The 24823-nt window shown below is 40.1% G+C and overlaps 1 protein-coding gene across 5 annotated transcripts in view; it reads right to left on the reverse strand.

Moving 5' to 3' along the window:
* Atp8b4 (ATPase phospholipid transporting 8B4 (putative)) overlaps positions 1-24823 on the reverse strand; it is a 192172-nt gene that overhangs the window by 61475 nt on the left and 105874 nt on the right. For all 5 annotated transcript variants that reach the window (XM_052183505.1, XM_052183500.1, XM_052183502.1 and 2 more), the window contains 4 exons: positions 13836-13924; positions 11679-11875; positions 6135-6343; positions 1706-1752 (listed from right to left, as the gene is read on the reverse strand). In XM_052183505.1, the coding sequence (XP_052039465.1) occupies positions 1706-1752; positions 6135-6343; positions 11679-11875; positions 13836-13924 (542 nt within the window). The remainder of the gene's footprint in view (positions 1-1705; positions 1753-6134; positions 6344-11678; positions 11876-13835; positions 13925-24823) is intronic.

Genomic DNA, 24823 nt, shown 5'->3' on the forward strand with positions numbered 1-24823 from the left:
TAGCCTCATATTGTGGCAAGACTTCCTTTTCTTTAGCTCCAAGGTCTGAATCCATGTGCATCACACGGAGACACTAAAGTACAATTACCTGGACACACCCCTGCCGTGTCCAGAATCCCTTTGCATCCATTCCATCCTTATTTTGTGTGTGGAGGGGGTGGGGGTAGGGGTGATTATTTTCATGTACTCTTGATTTGACCAAAAGTTTTGATGTGTGCTTTTGTGGGATGAAGAAGTGATGCTTTGGGCAGCATGTTCCTTTCTACCTTAGCATGCTCTTATTTATTCACTGATCTGGTATTTATAGGCAGCTGCAAAACCATCACTATATAGTTCGAATTACCTACAAAACCATCTAACAGAAGGTAAAAACAAATATATATGTTTGGGGCTGGAGCATGAAGCAGTATTGACTTCACTCACGACCCCTTAGCACACAGGAGCCCTAACTAGTTGTCTTGATCCAACATTGATAGCAAAGAGCCCTGGAGCTCTGTGGAGTCTTGTAGCAGCTCTGGGAGTGTGGAAGACAGCCTGGTCTCTGGTTGAGCTAGGTTTGAAACCCCAGTGACCCTACAAGTGACCCTGCAAGGGACAGTAGGAGTTTTGCCACTCTCCTGGACACCAGGCCCCTGACACGAGACAGCAGCTCTCCATAAGTCTGTGGTCATCAGTCACGTAAGGGCAACACCCCAAGCCCCTCCAAAGGTAGGAAATGTGACAATAGGTCACATAGCCTGAAGACAAATCTCCATTTTACTGAAGTACCTAAAGGTCTGAAGGGCTTAGCTAATAAACTCCCCTTTCCAGACACCCCTCTGTGCAAAAGGTATCTAACCTCAGGCCCACCCTGAGAAAGTGGGGTACGGTTTCACTCATCACAACTCTCCTCCATGACAATAAATGCTTTAAAACCATAAACTGTCTCTTTTTCTTGGTATCCACCATGAGCAGCAATGGTACAGTCCTTTGTCTAAAGGGCCGCATCTAGTCTCCCGAAGATCTTTCAGGGCTCCCAGCCATGATCTCCACCAAGTCAAGCCACCCACCAAACAAGCCAAGGACTCTCACCTCTGCAGGACCCAGCTAGAGTTCTCCTTTCTTTTCCCCTTTGGCCCCAGGCTAGATACAGCCTGGGGAGTGAGGGCAGGGATGGGGGGGGGGAGGAGGTTGGGGGAGGGGGTACTCCATTCTCAGCTCTTCCATGTCATCCACCAGTATCTGGGTGTCCAAGAGTCTGAGAACCAGATGGTCTGGGTCTCCTTGAAGACCCAGGGATCCCCAAGACCTAGCAGTCCCCAAGACCTCAGACTGTGCTCCCCAACCCCCAGAGTTGAGAATCAGTGGGTAGCAAAGATCACAGCATTCACATGTCATCTTCAGTCATATTTCCCACCAGTGTGGAGACCTACTACACGGAATTCTTGATATGATTATGATACACATAATTCACTGATATGAGACCTGAATTCTTCTAGCCATTTGAACAGGAAGATGAATCCATGCACAGCTCTAAAGATTTGGAAACTGTGGCCAAGAGACCTTGATTAGAAGAAATTTTGAACCATGTAAATCTATTTCTTGGTTTTTTTTTTACATGCCTCACGGTGGATAGAATAAATCAAACCTTTAAGAAAGTTTCATACTTTAAAAGCATATACCATTCAAAACTGAAACAAAAAATTTAAATGCAACTCTTCTATACCTTAGTTATTTCTTTCTTCTGGCTTGGGTCATCTAGCACTTCACCTGCTAAAATAAACATTGAAAATAAATAGTAAGTAAAACTGAAACTAGTTCTAAACATGTAATTTTAGAGGATAAATTCAGTGTTTTGTTTTGCTTGGGTTTGGGTTTTTTTTTATACTATGGAGAGATTAATATAATTACATCATTTCCCTCTTCCCTTCCTGCCTTCAATCCTTCCCGCATGTTCCATCTTTCTCTACTTCAATTAATGGCCTCTTTTCCATTAATTGTCATTGAATGCACATACATGTGAATATACATATATTTATAAGTAAAACTTGCTCCGTTAGTATATATATTCAGTATATATATATATATATATATATATATACATATATATATATATATATATATATATATATTCGGTGCCAGTTAGTGTACTCTTTCCTGAAGCACTATTACTAGATAGAATATAAATTCAAATATCGGCACAATATGTATAGCCCTCTAAATAGTAATTAATATCGAGAGGTGCTTATGCTTAAGATAAAGTTAAATATGCTAAATATGTAGACATTAAAGATTAAAAATGGTGAGACATGTGGCCCCAGCTTAGCGCATCAATCAACCCCCATCAGAGAAACTTTGTTCTGCAGTAGATGTGATTAACACAGATCCACAACTGATTAAGGAACAGAGAATAAAAGGCTGTGGAATGCTAAACAGAGCATCTATATCACAGCCCATCCCTCCAAGGCTCAGGGATCATGTCAGATAAGGGGACAGAAAGACTGTAAGAGTCATAAGAAGTGGGTGACTACAGAGAAACTGTTTTCTGGATACAGAAAAGCACATAGGAACTCACAGCAGTTGAAACACCATACATAAGACCTGCACAATCTCAGGCCATACAAAATGCCAGTGTGGTGGGGGGAGGGGAGAGATGGGCACAAAGTAACACTCCCAGCTAAGAAGCTATTGGCAGAGAGAGGGAGAGTCCATTTTCATTATGGGTGCAGCCTCTTGTAAGTATACTATCCTCTAGTAAAGGCCATACATCCAAAAGCGTGTGGGCAGCAGAAGCTACGTTTGACAAGCAAAGATGCGGGTAGGACACCAAGTGGGTGGGTGGGGAGGCTGTAATGAATCTGGGAGGAGTCAGGGGAGAGGGTGTTCATTACCAAAATGCATTGCATAAAATTCCCAAAGAACTAATAACAAGCAAGCAAAAAAAAAAAAAAATTAAATGGGGAGCACTAAATGAAAGTGCTAACAAAGACTAACAAAAACCCAGTGCTTGGGCTGGAGAGATGGCTCAGCAGTTAAGAGCACCGACTGCTCTTCCAGAGGTCCTGAGTTCAATTCCCAGCAACCACATGGTGGCTCACAACATCTGTAATGGGATTTGATGCCCTCTTCTTGTGTGTCTGAAGACAGCTACAGCGTACTCATATACATAAGATAAATAATTCTTAAAAAAATAAAAATAGTGCCTACCATGGGAAGCCTCCTTGCGGTCTGGTGGTCAAGGGGAGTCTAAGAGGCTAGTGAGACAATAGACTGTCATTGCCCTTGGTTACCTCCTAGAAGATGAAGGCACAGCCCTTTGCTGAAGATATTTCGGAAATAGGACTTGGAGAAATCAATCTGGAACTGATTTGGAAACCTCCTCCTTGAGAACTAGCTTTAATAATATAGGAAGATGCTATGCATGCTGCCAAAGGGGGAAATGTTTGTTCTCTGTTGTTGTATGTTGGAAGTATATAATTATATTTTATTTTGCAGGAAGTCACAGTTACAAGATTACTTTGAGTCTTTGAAGAGACTTTGAACTTTTGAAGCACACTACAAGTGTTAAAGACTATAGGAAGTTTTGAAGTTTGATGAAATACATTGTGGATGATGAGATGACCATGAACTTAGGAAGCAAGGGCTGAATGACATGGTTTGAGTGTGGTATGTCACTCACAGGCTCCCATGTTTGAACAGCTGCTTCCCAGCTGCTGGCACAGTCTAGGAAGGATTTGGAAATTTGGGTATTTTTCTAAACTTCCCTTAGTTCTTGAAGGGTTGATACTATTGACTAGGATTCCCTTTTTACAGCAGCAAGGTATTTGCATCCTCCTGAATCAGACACTTACACCAGCATGATCACTTACAAGCTTGCACCAGTAAGACTTTGATTCAAATTTTATGGATAAGAAAGCTGAAAATCAGAGTCAAATGTGGATGACTATATTATAAGAAGTCAACTTGATGGGAATTTACACCCATGTCTTTTCTTTCACATGTAACCCTGTTACAATATTCAATGTTTGTGGTTTTTCTGGAGTGCAGGTCTAACTTATGAAGGCTTTTCATGTGTTGTGCAGGAGGAGTCCTTGAGATTGTAATGAACCTAGCCAACCTCCTAAAATATAAATCTCAGAGTCACATAGCACTATCATAACCACATATGCATTCATTCTAATTAAAGGATGGAAAGAAGAGGAAGAACTGTGTCTTTGTATTAAAAAGTTCCTCAAAGAGAGCCCATTGCAGGACTAGAGATAAAACAGAAGAAACATTAAAAAAAATCTAAGAATGTAATAATTCTGAGTACAAGATGTATATAGGTGTGCTGAAGAGTTTTATGTCAACTTGACATACACTGGAATCATCTAAGAGGAGGGAACATCAACTGAGAAGATGCCTCCACAAGATTGGTCTCTAAGCAAGGCTATGAGACATTTTTTTAAAATCAGTGATTAATGTGGGAAGGCTCATCAAATTTTGGGTGGTACCATCCCTGGGCTGGTGGCTCCGAGTTTTAGTAAAAGCATACTGAGCAACCATGAAGGGCAAGCCAATAAGCAGCACCCCTTCATGACCTCTGCATCAGCCCCCGCCTCCAAGTTCTGACTCCCTTTGACGATAAGCAGTGATCTTGAAATGTAAGCCAAATAAATACTTTCTTCCCACAGTTGCCTTGGTGACAGTGTTTCATCACAGCAATGGTAAACTAAGATAATAGGTCAGAGTGAAAAGTTAAAAATCCCCAAAATCCATATCTATGACTCAAATCAAATTAAGCTATACCCAAAAAAGCAATTCTGAAAAGTATTGGTGTGTGCAAGAAGTATGTTTTATGGTTATAAATACATTATAAATTATAATACATATATAAATTGTGACCAAAATAGGATGCTTAACCCTTTCTGTTCCTTTCCTGTATTCTATGAGGAAAATTACTTGCTTTCATACAGTTTTAAAGTATGCAAATTTACAAAGATCTTGAAATCTCTACCTGAAAATACCAAGAAGTTATCTCCAAAAGTAGTCCACAATAAACATTTAAGCAAATGGTTATTTGTCCGCATGTCTAATAATTTCAGATTGCTTCTTAGAAATCATGTCACTGGATTAAAATGAATTAAAAGGGTCTCTAAATTTCAAAATATCCCCCAATATTCAAAATATTCTTACTTACACACCACTATTCAGATCAAGGGAGTATTTTTAGATTCAAAAATAATGTCCATAAATTTTAAGTAATGGTTCTAGCTATTTAGCAGGCATTGTAGGACATGAAAGAAAGCTCAGGCCAGAAGTCCTCGTGTCTACTACCAAAGAAGGTGGGCTAGGGAACTAGGGATACAGGAGAGCGGAGGGCACCATCACTGCATGGGTGGGTGATAGTGATTGAATTCAATGAGACGGAGCATAGCACAGTGATCCCTTGTTTTCCTTCAGAGTCAAATCTTGCTTTAAATTATTTGGCAAAGTATGAAGTTTCCTTCCCATTAGGAGACAAAGAAAAGTTACCTTCTCTTGGAACACCTTAACAAAATGAATGACCTCCGTGAATTAAGGTAAGAGATCCAGAGGAACATGCCGAAGGTACCATAGGGCCTCCCTGTTCTCTACAGAAGAAATTGTCTGCTAGCCAGCCTAGCCAATGCCAGCTTGAAATGGGTCAGGAACAAAAAGGATGCTTGGATCCCCAAATACAATTATTTATCCATATAGAAGAATCCAAAGGGGAACTTGGCAGTGAAGGTACCTGAGGAAACGTGCATTTCAGGAAATACTAAATCCTCAGAAACACATATACCGACATTGATCCCACAGGGAACAGAGGAGGGAGCACCAAACATTGGCTTAACAAGATAAACCACACTGCCTAGGACACCACCAGGGAACTTGGCCTCTGGAACAGTTACAGAGCAAATCTACAGACCAGAGTATCAAAGGGAACAGTCTGTGCCCACGGATGGCAACAGATCCTAAGTGTCATCAGATTGCTTCAAATGTGTGCAGTAACTAGTTTATGGGTGTCCATTATCTGTCAAGCAGCATGTTAATGCTTGACAAGAAAACCGCGATGGTTTGGTAAGGGGATATTAGTTTTTAATGATGTTGAGTTTTTACTTATTCAGTATCATTAAGAGAAACTATTCCCTTACCATAGACTCTTCCATTAATGGAACATTTTTTAAATGTCATGATGTTTTGAGTGAGAGTCCCCGTTTTGTCAGAGAAAATATATTCAATCTGTCCCAGCTCCTCATTGAGTGTGGTCGTTCGGGCTTCTGCAGGCATTGCTTTTGCAGCATAGTACATCTTCCGGTCCCAATTTATAAAATAACTGTGTCCCAGACGGATTACTTCCACACTGAGGTCCATTAACATGAGAAAGGGAGGAAGAAAGGAGAGAGAGAGAGAATCTATCAATATATGAACACACAAAGCTTTGCCAAAATCCTCAAGACTTTCAAAAACAAATATATATAAGTGCTTTGTCCCTAGGTCCTAGTGATCTTCAGAAATGCCTCCACTGCAAATCTGCTCACCAGCCTTGGTGCCCGAGCTATTTCCTTTCAGCATCATAAAGTGATATGGCTGCTCACCACGAAGCCTCGGGCAAGGGCCTGTGGTTCTCTATATTAAACAATTGCAACGGAGTGTTTTGTGTGGCATGGTCATTTGAAACTCCATCCGCATCACAGAGTAAATGATTCCTTACTGAAGATATTTGGAATACATCTAGTTGGAAGAAATGTGTCCTAAGACATTGATGTGGTTTTACTTTCGAAAGAAATCAGCAATAAGTCTCTACTAAGCAGTAGGCAAACTGTGATCAATCCTGGTTAAAAACAGATTCTCACTGTCCATCTACTAGGAAAAGAGTACAGTCTTCGGGCAGTAATGGCTTACACATTCAAACTCCAGAAAGGGGAAGACTGTGGCCAAGGGTCTTAGTCCAAATGTCTGTCATCTGTAATGCCAAGTGGGGTTCCCAAAAGATTATTACAGTGTGAGGTATCAGTTTTCATAGACATTTTATTAAGGGGTTTTCTTAGGCTTGTATTATGTTGTTAACTGCTTGCAAAAATACATATATTTCATAAAATTAAGTATAGCTTCAATGATAAGGATATGTTTTCCCCCCAGGAATCCCATTTTTGAAAGTATTTAAATTGTAATGCATTCAGCTTAGCTTTATTTTTATATAATTCCATACCACATCTGCACAGATTTGTTCCTGGACATTATGTATTTTTATTGATAAGCTAAGTTTTTTAATTATTGCTGATCTAAAAGAAAGCTTTAAAGTCATGTGTGTGTGTGTGTGAGTGTGTGTGAGTGTGTGTATGTGTGTGTGTGTGTGTGAGACTCACATTATCAGATTCTTAGCTGAACTCTATCAGGGGTGTATTATTATTTTGAATGCCTAGTTTTTAATCACTTGTATGCATAATTTTTTTCTGAATAGGTTTGTTTTAGTTTGAATTAGTTCTGTCTTTGCTCATTGAATTTCAATTCATGTCTTTGTATGTTAACAAGAGCATTTGAAAGAACATAAAATTTCACCAATAATAGCAGCAACCTACAGTTTATTTCTGATCTGAGTGGGATTTCTTATCTTTACGGGAAGAAGGCTAGATGGTGCATGAGAATTCTGAATGCTGTGCATCTAGTTCTGAGAGCTGGGCCCAATACTTCCCTCTCGGAGCAACATGAGGGCAGGTCATCTCTGAGTTTCTCCCAAACTAAAATCACACAATGACTACATAAAATAATATGATAGAAAGATAAACAGATCTTAATTCTGCATGTGCTTATATATTTTAGTGTGCGTTTTACTTTTCTGCCCTCTCCCTGCATTCCTAACTAGCCACTCTGACTCGAGTTTTTGCAGAGTAGCTTACCATTTCCCTATTCCTTTAACTGGGAAAGTGTTAGGACTCATAACAGTCCAGGCCAATCCCCTAACCTGCCCTAAACGGGCAGAGGGGGTTAAATGAGTAGGTCCTGGCCCTCTAGACTTTAACTTCACCAATTAAGAAACTATGGCTTGCAAGATTAAGTAACTAACCCAAGTCTCTCTCTCTCTCTCTCTCTCTCTCTCTCTCTCTCTCTCTCTCTCTCTCTCACACACACACACACACACACACTAGCCATGAGTTATAACCAGAATCCCAGCATCTATTACAGACAGTGCAAATCTGTCCTTCATGATGGTATTACATAATAATATCTCCTTACTGGAGGTTCACTTCCTATAGTTTAAGTTACCTACAATAAACTATATCCAAAACATATTTAATGGAAAATTCCAAAATTAAACAATTTTTGCTGCAAGTTGTGTAGTGCTCCTAAAGGATGAAATGTTACCCCATTCCATCCTGCTCTGTCTGGATCTACCACAACTGAACTGTGATGGATCCTTGGTTGGTCCATCCCTCAGCATACACATCCACTCATCACACAACAGCCATCTTAGCTACCAGATCTATTAGCATGGCATTGCAGTGTCCGTGTCCAGGTAACATCATCACAATGCCTAAGTCATCCACCACACTTTGTCCTTTCCTTCTGACATGACATCATTATATATCGAAGCAGGGGTACACAGAGAACAATGTAACACTTTGAAATAGGAAAGCCATGCTAATATAACTTTTACTATAATACGTGAATATAATTTTTACACTTGTTCAGTTTATTGTTAATCTATAACTGTGCCTGATATTTAAGTTAAACTTTTTATAGATACTTATGCATAAAACAGGAGAAATGGACATGTAATGTTCAGTACGACCAGTACTCATGAGCATTCCCTGAAAAACCTGGATGACATATTGCCCCAAAAGGAGGGTCACTCTGCAAAAAAAATCACTCAAAGCTTTGAATTGTATGCAAACCTGGTAGCTCCTTGTAAATTCAAAGCAGTTTTATAGTTGTGTTTTGATTCTCCCTTGATGCAGTACAAGCCAATGGAAATCTGCAAAATGCATTTAAATTCCTGAGCCTTAAAATAATCTATAAAGAAGATAGATCTCCTTTTTGCTTGGGAAGAGAGGGTTTAGGGGAGTGGTCATACTACATGTAGTCCTGTCTTTCACACACAGACACACACACACATACACATACACATGCACACACACACATGCACATACATTACATACATAGAGACATACACATACACTCACACATTCACACATGCATGCACACATGTACACATACACATGCGTGTGTACACACACATACATGCAAGGAGAGATATACATGCACATGCATACACATACATAGAGGGAGACATACACACGTGGGCACTTACACATACACACACATACACATAACCTGTGGCTGGATCTTTCTTAATGCATAAACACACTGCCAGCATGGAAATATAAAAATAACTGTCTCTGCTCACCTGGAATTGTTAACTGTTGAAAGCGAATCATGGACTTTCAGCATATGGCATTAGTTTATGTATTGTACCTTATCCAAAAGCCTAATGGGGCTTTTGTGGGAGGCCTTCAGCCCTGTCATAGACACACCTGTTCCTGTTCCTATATCACAGTGTTTGAGCACTCAGGACCAAACAGCTTGAAATTTCTTGAAATGCTTTTCCTCTCAAGTTGAGGTCAGAATCAGTTATTCAGCGAGGGGAAAACAAGGTGCAAATGTCAGACAAGGCAGATTTAGATCTTCATTCTGACCTAATTAACTAGTAATCCTGAGCGAATCAACTCATTTCAGCAAGAGCTGCTTCAGAAGATTTGGGGGATACATAAGTAAGATAAAGTATGTTTAGTGCTTTATGCAAAAAATTAAAAAAGAAAGGAAGCAGAGCCATCCATGGATGCGGCACGGCCTCAGATTTACGTCAGATTATAGAACAGCTGAGAGCAGTTTTGAAATCATAAAAAGCATACAGAAGGAACTAGTTTCAAGCAATGAAGCACTGCACCAATATCAGATATAAATGATTATGAACACATAGATCAAAGTTGGGTGCTATTTTAATAAAAATTAATCTAAAAATCAATCATTTTTAATGTCCTCATCTTATTTTATAGAGCAGCACATATCTGACAAACACAAGCCAAAGAGAAGCCAAAGACTTTCTCGAAGGTCAGGGATATTATTACCAAAGCAAGACCAAAACCTGAGCTTCTAATATTATAAATGTGGGTTTTGTTAACAAGTACACACTAAAAGTAAAAGAAATGCTAACATGAGGACCTAGCCATGATTTTTTTAAAAAAAATTTTTAAAAATCTTTCAAATCATTAAATAAGAAAAGCCAGAGTACAAAGAAAATACAAAGAGTACATGTTCTCCACAAGAACATAAACTCTGTGTGCACATATGCAAATGACAAGCCACTGTGCACATGGGCAGATGGTACATTTATGTAGGATTAATTATTAGGACATTAACAGAAAGCAACAAAGTTGATCATAGCTTTTCTGGCAAAGAACAGCATTTACTACAGGCTTTATAATGGGATTCAAGCATGACAGACTCTCAGTATTGAAGTCTGATGAGCCAGTAGAATACAGACTACACGGAGTCCAGGCTGCCCACAACTCCAGACTGCCCGCAGCAATTTGTGGTGTTGTGGCCACATGCCCCTACTTCAAGTCAATTTCCCACAACTTGACATTTCAGTTTCCTTACCACTATCCAAAACAAGAATGAATTTTGTTCATTAACTTTCTTTGTTTCACTGTGGCTTAGCTTTTGGAAGGAGAAAAAAGAAGTTACTCATAATTAGAGGAGAGTCAGAGCTGGTGGCTTTGTATACTGTTAGTACTGATGGCAAGCGGGGGTGGGGGTGGGGGGGAATCCAAGTCTGTCTTCACTCCGGGATCTCAGGGACTGACTCAGTCTTGATAGAAGTGGGATAGAGAATGTCTCAGGTAGACTTATTTAAATCTTACAGTGCACACTCTTTCGCACACATACTTGTATGAAGAAAGAGGAAGGGGTAGAGAGAGAAGAAAACATGCATATGTTTGTAGAAAGAGAACACATAGAAAGAGTAAACATTTACTCACAGAGAGGGAAAGAGAACACACACACACACACAAGGTGAAGGTAGATACAGACTATGACCAACCATTTTAATATCACTCTGTGAAACTAAATCTAGAAGCTGTAAATCAGGAAGGTGGGAATTATGAACCACAGTTACGTAACAATAGCCAGGTGCCATCACCTACCTTACTTGGGGTCCTCTCTGTATTTCTTTATGATGCTGCCAATAATAAGGAACCTACTGCTCATTAAGCTTTAGAGTATGCCAGATATTCGTCGAGTCTTCGGATAATCTTATGAGGCAGGACTTATATTTCACCCACTTTTTAAAGTGAAGAAGCTTAAGCAGTGGATGATGAGGTGATTTTTCCCAATGTTAAGGGGCAGTGGATGACAGGACAGCACCTGCATCCAGGTACCTGAAGCAGACCAATGGGTAGAAGGCCATATCTCAAAATATCCCAAATTCTACGAGTTTATAGTGCAGTTTATATGTTCCAAAGAAGCACATCCCTAAGAACCCATACTAACCAAGAAGAAAACAAAATGCATTTTTTCATTATACGAAAATGTACAAGTTAAACAGGATTAAAGAGCTAAATCACTTCACTGCTAATGGATATCACAGATCATATGCAGGGTGAGCGACAATGACTTCATCACAGTGTAAACCTCACCTCACATATAATGAAATGGGCACAAGCGTGTTGAGAATGATGACATATGACCAGAATGTTAAGAATCCAGAGAACAGGGAGCTCTTCTCGCTTTCTCTCCAGAAGAGGGGAGCTCTGAACTGGTCCCCAACTTCACTCTCCCAGATTGAATTTCCTATTGCAAGAATAATTCCCAAGCATACCAGAAACCCAAAAATCTGAAATAACAATAGAAGTATAGAAATTTGGTTAAAGTTAACATGAATCCCCAATTAGTCAAATCAATACAATCTACCTACAAATCAATTTCCCATAAGAAATTGTCATTTGAAAATCAAGTTATACAAACCAGGCATATGAATAAAAGTTAGCATTTTATAGCTGAGGTGTGGCTAGATATCTTATACACACTTCTCACTTAATTCTCTCACTAACTCTCTCTGAAACAGATGCAATCATTTTCCACAGATTAAAATCAAAATTAAAGGATAAGCACAAAAAGGACCATGCTGTAGGCTGACCCCATCGCCCAGTTATCGTCACGCCCTTACTCTGTGACAAATCACATATCTTCAATGCTTGAAGTCAGAAGACTGTGAGTGAGACCTCAGTGCCCTGGAAAGCCCATTTTATATCTGTAGTCCAGCTACAATGGACTGTAATGGTTCGCCCCTGGTGACAGTTTGGTGGACTTTAGAATCACCATGGAAACATGCTCTGGGTAAGTCAGTAAGGGATTATCTAGACTGGATTAACTGAAGAGGGAAGACCCACCTTCAGGGGCCAGCAAACCTCCAGCAGGTGTTCCCAGAGTATTTGAAAGAGAAGACCTCCTGAGAAGCACCCATGCCTCTCAGGTTCCTTACTGTGGGTGCAATGTGATCAGCTGCCCCCCCCCTCCTGCAGCCGCCCCTTCACTGCCAGGACTGACTACATCCCCAGAACTGTATGACAAACCAATTTCTTCTTGCTTTTAGTTGTTTTTGTTGGGTATGTGATAACAGTAACAAGATAAGCAACTAACACACTGACTAATGTTTCCTGTCACCTTCTCACGCCAGTCAGAACTCTTAGCTCTAAATCTGTCTACAAATCCTTACATAAGGACAGAGGGGAAGGGAGGCAAGCCAAAACACCTCACAATGTAGACACTTTGTTTTTTGAAATACTTGAAATAAGTGGGAGGCAAGGTGAAAATGTATACCAGATTTTGACGGCACCGTCACTACCAGAATTAGAAAAGCAAACATTTTGGAATTACATGAGAGAGACAATGAAGTCATCAGTGCTGAGTCCAAAGCCACAGCCTCACAGATGAAGGAAACAAAGACAGTGCCTTGAGAAGGAATTTGTGGTGACTTGTTCTGCTTCTGTATCAGGAGTTCACACTAGCCACTCTTGAGGCAGAAAAGGCTCTACAAAGTAACAAAGTGGCCATTTTTTTCTCCAAGCAAGACTGTTACTGATATAGTTACTAGAACTATTTCCTTCTTCATTATCATAAATGAAACAGAAGCATATGAAGACAAAGGTGAAAAGACTTACTGAAAGTTTATTAGAAAAATCAGGTGTAAGAGAAAAATTGAACCGTGTATCCCCCATACACTACCAGTTTGTATCTATATCATAATGACTTCTTCTTTTAATAGTTGGTGATACAAATTAATTAATTGGAATTACTTTAAACAACTAAAATTAATGATGTTTGGCATTAAATGCCCTATTTAAAACTCCTCAAATGATCATCTTATTTCCTACCACAAAAGGCAAGGGTGCTGCCAGTGAATTTATACTGTGATTGGCAGATGATAGATGTTAGGTGACAGACAGATGATAGGTAGATAGATAGATAGATAGATAGATAGATAGATACATACATACATACATACATACATACATACATACATACATACTTACATACATACACAGACAGATAGACAAATTAGACAGGCAGATAAACAAATGTACTATTCTTACTAAGAGAACCAGAGTCCTACTCAAGCTGTCAGTGATCCGTTCACAGTTCTAGAGTACTCATCAACCTGTTAGTGACTTAGCCATAGCACTAGAATATGTATCAGCCTATCAGGGACTCAACCCATAGTACTAGAGTACATGTCAACCTCTTAATGACTCATCCATAGCACAACAGTTCTCATCACCTTGTCAGAAACTTACCCACAGGACTAGGGTATTCATCAATCTGTCAATGCTTGTCCTTTTAAACTTTGTCTTACCACTGTTCTGCATTAGTTTAGTGTCTGGACCTGTAAAAGAGTAACATTTCTGAAACAAAATCAATCTAATGGCAGGAATCAATAGGTACATCCCAGTAATGACTCTTAATGTTATAAATTCCCCAAATCAAAAGGCACAGACTAGTATACTTGCTCAAAAGGCAAGAAAAATCTATTTGCTACCTTCCAAGAACACACCTCACCACAAAAGGCAGAAATACTTTAGGGTTAAAACATGGAAAATGTATTCCAGTCAAAAGGAACCTATATAACAAATACCTGTCAGGGAACTCATCCCTGGAGAAGACAGAATCAGCTAATGTTTATTAGGCAATAAATTAGATACAATTATCTTCAGCTCACAAATAATGAAACAGGCCTAAAGAATTTAACTTTCTTGCAAATTCTTATTCTATGCCCAGAGAGAGAATTTGAATTTCAATATAACTAACTCTAAAGCTCTTGTTCTAAATTATTACTTATAAACCACATGAGACAATAAACCAATGCATATTCAATACTGTACCTCATTCAGGATCCCAATAGGAATCACTGAATAAATACAATTATAGAACCTTCCAGAAAACATCTGTACACAGAGCTGCTCCTGTGCCACAGTGCTCCATACCCAAATACCATCGGAAGAGAGCTGGCTTCCCACGGATGCAGACAAACCTGTGAGCACAGGGAAGACTACCACTTCTGATCAAATTTCTGACCCAAGAGGAACCCCCTCGATGCCATCAGAACACAGGAACCAAGGAACAGCAGGGGACAGGACCCTTCTGGTCTCTGTCTGTATCTCAGAGCTGACCTTCTACCAGAACTCTCCTGGAGAGAACTGATCTTCCAAGGATACAGACAGGAGGGACAAGGCTTTCAGGAGGGACAAGTCACAGTTAGAGACCACAAGACCAGCTAACACCAAAGATAACCAGATGGTGAGAGGCAAGACTATAAGCAACAGAAACCATGACTACTTCACATCATCAGAACCCAGTTCTCCCACCACAGGGAGCCCTGGATATCCCAACACACCAGAAAAGCAAGATTAAAAACACATCTCAATGTGTGTGTGTGGGGGGGGGGGCAGGAAAGGGGACAACATTGGAAATGTAAATAAAGAATATATATCTAATAAAAAATAAATTAATTTAAAAAACACATCTCTTGATGATGATAGAGGACTTTAAGAAAGACATAAATAACTCCCTTAAAGGAATACAGGAAAACACAGGTAAACAGCTAGAAGCCCTTAAAAAAAGAAACACAAAAGTCCCTTAAAGAATTACAAGAAAACACAAACAGGTGAAAGAATTGAACAAAACCATCCAGGACCTAAAAATGGAAATAGAAACAATAAAGAAATCACAAAGGGAGACAAGAACAGGGATAGAAAAGCTAGGAAAGAGATCAGGAGTCAAGGATGTAAGCATCACCAACAGAATACAACAGATAGAAGAGAGAATCTCAGGTGCAAAAGATATCTTAGAAACCATTGACACAACAGTCAAAGAAAATGCAAAATGCTAAAAGCTTCTAACCCAAAAGTGACAGAAAATCGGGGACACAGTGAGAAAACCAAACCTAGATAATAGGTATAGAAGAGAGTAAATATTCCCAACTTAAAGGACCAATATATATCTTCAACAAAATTATAGAAGAAAACTTCCCTAACCTAAAGAAATAGATGCCCATAAACACAAAAGAAGCCTACAAAACTCAAAACAGAATGGACCAGAAAAGAAATTCCTCCCATCACATAATAGTCAAAACGCCAAATGCACAAAACAAAGAAAGAATATTAAAAGCAATAAGGGGAAAACGTAAATAACATATAAAGGAAGACCTATCAGAATTATACCAGCCTACTCACCAGAAACTATAAAAGCTAGAAGATCCTGGGCAGGTCTCATACAGAACCTAAGAGATCACAAATACAAGCCCAGACTACTATACCCAGCAAAACTCTCAATTACCATAGATGGAGAAACCAAGATATTCCATGACAAAACCAAATTTACACAATATCATTCCACAAATCCAGCCCTACAAAGGATAGATGGAAAACACCAACAAAAGGAGGGAAACTACACCCTTGAAAAAGCAAGAAAGTAATCTTCTTTCAACAAACCCAAAAGAAGATAGCCACATGAACATAAAAATAACAAGAAGCAACAATAACTACTCCTTAATATCTCTTAACATCAATGGAATCGATTCCCAAATAAAAAGACAAAGGCTAACAGGTGGGTATGTAAACAGAATTCAACATTTTGCTGCATACAGGATACATACCTCAGTGTTAAAGACAAACACTACCTCAGAGTAAAGGGCTGGAAAACAATTTTTCAAGCAAATGGTTCCAAGAAACAATCTGGGGTAGCCATTCAAATAGCAGATAAAATCAACTTTCAACCAAAAGTTATCAAAAAGGATAAGAAATGACACTTCATATTCATCAAAGAAAAAATCTACCAAGAACTCTCAATTCTGAACATCTATGCTCCAAATGCAAGGGCACCCACATTTATGAAAGAAACTTTACTAAAGTTCAAAGCACACATTGCAATTCACACAATAATAGGAGACTTCAACACCACACTCTAACCAATGGACAGATCATGGAAACAGAAACTAAACAGAGACATACTGAAACTAAGAGAAGTTATGGACCAAATGGATTTAACAGATATCTATAGGACATTTCATCCTAAATCAAAAGAATATACCTTCTTCTCAGCACGTCATGGTACCTTATCCAAAATATGCTATATAAGTGGTCACAAAACAGACCTCAACGGATATAAGATTGACATAATCCCACGCATCCTATCAGATCACTATGGATTAAGACTGGTCTTCAATAGCAAAAAAAAAAAAAAAAAAAACAAAAAAAAAAAAAAACAAAAAAACCCAACAGAAAGCCCACATATACATCGAAGCTGAACAACACTCTACTCATTGATAACTTGGTCAAGGAAGAAATAAAGAAACTAAAGATGTTTTAGAATTTAATGAAAATGAAGATACAACATACCCAAACTTATGGGACACAATGGAAGCAGTGCTAAGAGGAAAACTCATAGTTCTGAGTGCCACCACAAAGAAACTGGAGAAAGCATACATTAGCACATTAACAGCACATCTGAAAGCTCTAGAACCAAAGGAAGCAAATACACCCAAGAGGAGTAGAGAGCAAAAAATATTCAAACTCAGGGCTGAAACCAACCAAGTAAAAACAAAAAAATACTATACAAAGAATTAAAAAAAAAAAAAACAGAAGCTGATTCTTTGAGAAAATCAGCAAGATAAATAAATCCTTAGCCAGACTAACCAGAGGGCACAGAGACAATATCCAAATTAACAAAATCGGAAATGAAAAGGGAGACATAACAACAGAAACTGAGGAAATTCAAAAAAAATCATCAGAGAGAACCATACAAAGAATCAACAAAACCAGGAGCTGGTTCTTTGAGAAAATCAACAAGATAGTTAAACCCTTAGCCAGACTGACCAAAGGGCACAGAGAAAGTATCCAAATTAACAAACTTAGAAATGAAAAGGGAGATTTAACAACGGAAACTGAGGAAATCCAAAAAATCATCAGATCCTACTACAAGAGCCTGTACTCAACACAACTGGAGAATCTGGAGGAAATGGACAATTTCCTTGACAGATACCAAATACCAAAATTAAATCAGGACCAACTAGACCATCTAAACAGTCCCATAATGCCTAAAGAAATAGAAGGAGTCATAGAAAGTCTTCCAACCAAAAAAAGCACAGGACCAGATTGTTTCAGTGCAGAATTCTATCAGACCTTCAAAGAAGAGTTAACACCAATACTCTTCAAATTATTCCACAAAATAGAAACAGAAGGAACACTACCCAATTCCTTCTACGAAGCCACAATTACGCTGATACCAAAGCCACACAAGGATCCAACAAAGAAAGAGAACTTCAGACCAATTTCCCTTATGAACATCGATGCAAAAATACTCAATAAAATTCTTGCCAACCGAATCCAAGAACACATCAAAACGATCATCCACCATGATCAAGTAGGCTTTATCCCGGGAATGCAGGGTTGGTTCAATATTCGGAAATCCATCAATACAATCCACTACATAAACAAACTCAAAGAACAAAACCACATGGTCATTTCATTGGATGCTGAAAAAGCATTTGACAAAATTCAGCATCCTTTCATGCTTAAAGTCTTGGAGAGAACAGGAATTCAAGGCCCATACCTAAACATAGTAAAAGCAATATACAGCAAACCGGTAGCCAGCATCAAACTAAATGGAGAGAAACTTGAAGCAATCCCACTGAAATCAGGGACCAGACAAGGCTGCCCCCTTTCTCCTTATCTTTTCAATATTGTACTTGAGGTACTAGCTCAGGCAATTCGACAACATAAGGAGGTCAAAGGGATACAAATTGGAAAGGAAGAAGTCAAACTATCATTATTTGCAGACGACATGATAGTCTACCTAAGTGACCCAAAAAACTCCACTAGAGAAGAGTGCATTGGGCGGCGGCGGCGGTGGCAGCGGCAGCAGTGGCTGCTCCAGCTGAAGGGCCATCAGCAGTGGAACCAAGGCGTCACAGGGACCAATTAGGCCCTGCGCCCATGACCACTGACCTTCGCTGGCCAGCCGGGCAGCAAGCAGCTGCAGTTGTGCGGCGCCTTTCCTGCACTGAGGCCACTTCAGAACTCGGCCTCCCACCAGTCAGGAGAGGTGCATCCATCTAGGTTCCGGACTCCGGGGATCGGACAGACTAAGGTACACAAACATAATCCGAGGCCAACACCGCGGTGGTCTGAGCCCGACGGGCGTTGGCCTGCACCCAGGCCCTGGGTGGGTCGGGGGGCCATCGGGGTGCCAACCCAGCCAGGAGGTTTTTTGCCCAGGCCTGCGAGCACTCCGCCGCCATTTTGCCTGCAGGACGACAGAGAGCTCAGGCGGGCAGACCTGTAACAGGCATAGCCTAAGGCTAACAAAGCGGGGGTCCAGGCCCCAAAAGGCACAGGACTGACCCCAAGAACTGGGCGGCTTGGTGGGCCATCTGTGAGTCAACCCGCCCAGGTGATTGTTAGCAAGCAGACTCTCCCGGTGCTTTCAGGGAGCACGGGCACGCACGCCCGCCATCCTAGTCACCTGGCAGACCCAATTAACAGTCATAGCCCTAGGGGAACTTTGCTCGGACCTTGGCCTCCCAGGCTTTTGCCTGGACTCAGGGACTGGGCGGCCAGGCTAACCTTGTGTGCGACAGCCCGGTAGGCGGATCAGCTGCCCAGCGGAGTGAGCGGAACACAGGGGAGGTCACAGTAGCATACACCGTCGGCACTCCCTGGGGGTGCACACAGGCTCCATCTGGTCCACAGACACAATCTGGGGCAAGGCCTCAGGCAGAAGCCCTTAGCTCTACTCTCTCCACTTCCGGATCCAGATCAGTCTGGGCGGCAGCATTACATCTCCAAGTCCTGCAAGTGGCTAGCTGGGCTTCCGGGCGGCCAGCTGGGAGAAGTCAGTGTGCTCCAGTGAATCCAGCGGGCCCCAGCGGGAGCCTTCGGGTGCCTGCTTTGGGATCGGAACAGCCTGGGCAGCAGCACACTGTCTACAAGCAGTGCAGGAGGTAAGCTGTGCACCAGAGGCCAACTGGGAAGGGGCAGCTTGCACTGGTGAGTCCAGCACTGACAAGATAAACTAACACCAGTGAGAACTAGATGGCAAAAGGCAAACGCAGGAACGTCACTAACAGAAATCAAGGCAATATGGCAACATCTGAACCCAATTCTCCTCTACCAACATGTCCTGGATACCCCATCACACCAGTAAAACAAGATTTGGATTTAAAATCACTGGTCATGATGCTGGTACAGGAACACATGAAGGACATACATAAAGAAATTCAGGAGAAAATGGATCAAAAGTTAGAAGCCCTTGCAAGGGAAACACAAAAATCATTGAAAGAATTCCAGGAGAATACAAAAGCCAACAAGGAGGAAATGCAAAAAACATTTAAAGAAATACAGGAGAACTTTGGTCAACAGGCTGAGGTCATGAAAGATGAAACACAAAAAGCTCTTAAAGAAATACAGGAGAACTTTGGTCAACAGGCTGAGGTCATGAAAGATGAAACACAAAAATCTCTTAAAGAATTACAGGAAAACACAAACATGCAAGTGAAGGAGCTAAGCAAAACCATCCAGGATCTAAAATCAGAATTGGAAACAACTAAGAAAACTCAAAGGGAGACAACTTTGGAGATAGAAAGCCTTGGGAAGAAATCAGGGGACAGAGATGCAAATATCAACAACAGAATACAAGAGATAGAAGAAAGAATCTCAGATGCTGAAGATTCCATAGAAACCATGGACTCAACAGTTAAAGAAAATGCAAAATGCAAAAAGCTTGTAACCCAAAATATCCAGGAAATCCAGGACACAATGAGAAGCCCAAACCTAAGGATTATAGGCATAGATGAGAGTGAAGATTTACAACTTAAAGGGCCAGCAAACATCTTCAATAAAATTATGGAAGAAAACTTCCCTAACCTAAAGAGAGAGATGCCCATGAATATACAAGAAGCCTACAGAACTCCAAACAGACTGGACCAGAACAGAAATACTTCCCGTCACATAATAATCAAAACACCAAATGTTCTAAACAAAGAAAGAATACTAAAGGCAGTAAGAGAAAAAGGCCAAGTAACATATAAAGGAAGACCTATCAGAATCACAGCAGACTTTTCACCTGAGACTATGAAGGCTAGAAGGTCCTGGGCAGATCTCATGCAGACTCTAAGAGAACACAAATGCCAACCAAAACTACTATATCCAGCAAAACTCTCAATCACCATAGATGGAGAAACTAAGATATTTCATGACAAAACCAACTTTACCCAATATCTATCCACAAACCCGGCCCTAAAAAGGATAATAGGAGGACAACACCAATACAAGGAGGGAAACTTCACCCTGGAAAAAGCAAGATAGTAACCTTTCATCAAACCCAAAAGAAGTTAAGCATTCAAATTTAAAAAATAACGTCAAAAATGATAGGAAGTAACAATCACTATTCCTTAATATCTCTTAACATCAATGGACTTAATGCCCCAATAAAAAGACACAGACTAACTGACTGGATACGTAAACAGGACCCTACATTTTGCTGCTTACAGGAAACACACCTCAGGGTCAAAGACAAACACTACCTTAGAGTAAAAGGCTGGAAGACAATTTTACAAGCAAATGGTCTCAGGAAACAAGCTGGAGTAGCCATTTTAATATCAGATAAAATTGACTTTCAACCCAAAGTCATCAAAAGAGACCCTGAGGGACACTTCTTGCTGGTCAAAGGAAAAATACAAAAAGAAGAACTGTCAATCCTGAACATCTATGCCCCAAATGCAAGGGCACCCTCTTTCGTAAAAGAAACTTTATTAAAACTAAAAGCACACATTGCACCTAACACAATAATTGTGGGTGACTTCAACACTGCACTTTCCTCAATGGACCGATCAGGAAAACAGAAACTAAACAGGGACACAATGAAACTAATTGAAGCTTTGGACCAATTAGATTTAACAGATATATATAGAACATTCTATCCTAAAACAAAAGAATATACCTTTTTCTCAGCACCTCATGGTACCTTCTCCAAAATCGACCATATAATTGGTCACAAGACAGACCTCAACAAATATAAGAAGATCGAACTAATCCCATGCCTCCTATCTGATCACTATGGAGTAAAAGTGGTCTTCAATAGCAACAGAAACAACAGAAAGCCCACATACACGTGGAAACTGAACAATACTCTACTCAATGATACCTTGGTCAAGGAAGAAATAAAGAAAGAAATTAAAGACTTTTTAGAACACAATGAAAATGAAAACACAACATACCCAAATCTATGGGACACAATGAAAGCAGTGCTAAGAGGAAAACTCATAGCCCTGAGTGCCTCCAAAAAGAAAATGTAGAGAGCATACATTACCAGCTTAATGACACACCTGAAAGCCCTAGAACAAAAAGAAGCTATTTCGCCCAGGAGGAGTAGAAGGCAGGAAATCATCAAACTCAGGGCCGAAATCAATCAAGTAGAAACAAAGAGAACCATACAAAAAATCAACAATAGCAGGAGCTGGTTCTTTGAGAAAATCAACAAGATAGATAAACCCTTAGCCAGAATGACCAAAGGGCACAGAGAAAGTATCCAAATTAACAAACTTAGAAATGAAAAGGGAGATATAACAACGGAAACTGAGGAAATCCAAAAAATCATCAGATCCTACTACAAGAGCCTATACTCAACACAACTGGAGAATCTGGAGGAAATGGACAATTTCCTTGACAGATACCAAATACCAAAATTAAATCAGGACCAACTAGACCATCTAAACAGTCCCATAATGCCTAAAGAAATAGAAGGAGTCATAGAAAGTCTTCCAACCAAAAAAAGCACAGGACCAGATGGCTTCAGTGCAGAATTCTACCAGACCTTCAAAGAAGAGTTAACACCAATACTCTTCAAACTATTCCACAAAATAGAAACAGAAGGAACACTACCCAATTCCTTCTACGAAGCCACAATTACGCTGATACCAAAGCCACACAAAGATCCAACAAAGAAAGAGAACTTCAGACCAATTCCCTTATGAACATCGATGCAAAAATACTCAATAAAATTCTTGCCAACAGAATCCAAGAACACATCAAAACGATCATCCACCATGATCAAGTAGGCTTTATCCCGGGAATGCAGGGTTGGTTCAATATTCGGAAATCCATCAATACAATCCACTACATAAACAAACTCAAAGAACAAAACCACATGGTCATTTCATTGGATGCTGAAAAAGCATTTGACAAAATTCAGCATCCCTTCATGCTTAAAGTCTTGGAGAGAACAGGAATTCAAGGCCCATACCTAAACATAGTAAAAGCAATATACAGCAAACCGGTAGCCAGCATCAAACTAAATGGAGAGAAACTTGAAGCAATCCCACTGAAATCAGGGACCAGACAAGGCTGCCCCCTTTCTCCTTATCTTTTCAATATTGTACCTGAGGTACTAGCTCGGGCAATTAGACAACATAAAGAGGTCAAAGGGATACAAATTGGAAAGGAAGAAGTCAAACTATCATTATTTGCAGACGACATGATCGTCTACCTAAGTGACCCAAAGAACTCCACTAGAGAGCTCCTACAGCTGATAAACAACTTCAGCAAAGTGGCAGGTTATAAAATCAACTCAAGCAAATCAGTGGCCTTCCTATACTCAAAGGATAAGCAGGCTGAGAAAGAAATTAGGGAAATGACCCCCTTCACAATAGCCACAAACAGTATAAAGTATCTTGGGGTGACTCTTACCAAACATGTGAAAGATCTCTATGACAAGAACTTCAAGACTCTGAAGAAGGAAATGGAAGAAGACCTCAAAAAATGGGAAAACCTCCCATGCTCATGGATCGGTAGAATCAATATAGTTAAAATGGCCATTTTGCCTAAAGCACTATACAGATTCAATGCAATACCCATCAAAATCCCAACTCAATTCTTCACAGAGTTAGAAAGAGCAATTATCAAATTCATCTGGAACAACAAAAAACCCAGGATAGCTAAAACTATTCTCAGCAACAAAAGAAAATCTGGGGGAATCAGTATCCCTGACCTCAAGCAATACTACAGAGCAATAGTGTTAAAAACTGCATGGTATTGGTACAGTGACAGGCAGGAGGATCAATGGAACAGGATTGAAGATCCAGAAATGAACCCACTCACCTATGGCCACTTGATCCTCGACAAAGAGGCTGAAAACATCCAATGGAAAAAAGATAGCCTTTTCAACAAATGGTGCTGGTTCAACTGGAGGTCAGCATGCAGAAGAATGCGAATTGATCCATCCTTGTCTCCTTGTACTAAGCTCAAATCCAAATGGATCAAGGACCTCCACATAAAGCCAGACACTCTGAAGCTAATAGAAAAGAAACTGGGGAAGACCCTTGAGGACATCGGTACAGGGAGAAAGTTTCTGAACAGAACACCAATAGTGTATGCTCTAAGAGCAAGAATTGACAAATGGGACCTCATAAAATTACAAAGTTTCTGTAAGGCAAAGGACACCATCAAGAGGACAAATCGGCAACCAACAAATTGGGAAAAGATCTTCACCAATCCTACATCAGATAGAGGGCTAATATCCAATATATATAAAGAACTCAAGAAGTTAGACTCCAGAAAACCAAACAACCCTATTAAAAAATGGGGTACAGAGTTAAACAAAGAATTCTCACCTGAAGAACTTCGGATGGCGGAGAAGCATCTTAAAAAATGCTCAACTTCATTAGTCATTAGGGAAATGCAAATCAAAACAACCCTAAGATTTCATCTTACACCAGTCAGAATGGCTAAGATTAAAAATTCAGGAGACAGCAGGTGTTGGAGAGGGTGTGGAGAAAGAGGAACACTCCTCCACTGCTGGTGGGGTTGCAAATTGGTACAACCACTCTGGAAATCAGTCTGGCGGTTCCTCCGAAAACTGGGCACCTTACTTCCAGAAGATCCTGCTATACCACTCCTGGGCATATACCCAGAAGACTCCCCACCATGTAATAAGGATACATGTTCTACTATGTTCATAGCAGCCCTATTTGTAATTGCCAGATGCTGGAAAGAACCCAGGTATCCCTCAACAGAAGAGTGGATGCAAAAAATGTGGTATATCTACACAATGGAGTACTATTCAGCCATTAGAAACAATGAATTCATGAAATTCTTAGGCAAATGGATGGAGCTAGAGAATATCATACTAAGTGAGGTAACCCAGACTCAAAAGGTGAATCATGGTATGCACTCACTAATAAGTGGATATTAACCTAGAAAACTGGAATACCCAAAACATAATCTACACATCA

This window comes from Apodemus sylvaticus, chromosome 5 (assembly GCF_947179515.1).
Source record: "Apodemus sylvaticus chromosome 5, mApoSyl1.1, whole genome shotgun sequence".
Taxonomy (NCBI): Eukaryota; Metazoa; Chordata; class Mammalia; order Rodentia; family Muridae; genus Apodemus; species Apodemus sylvaticus.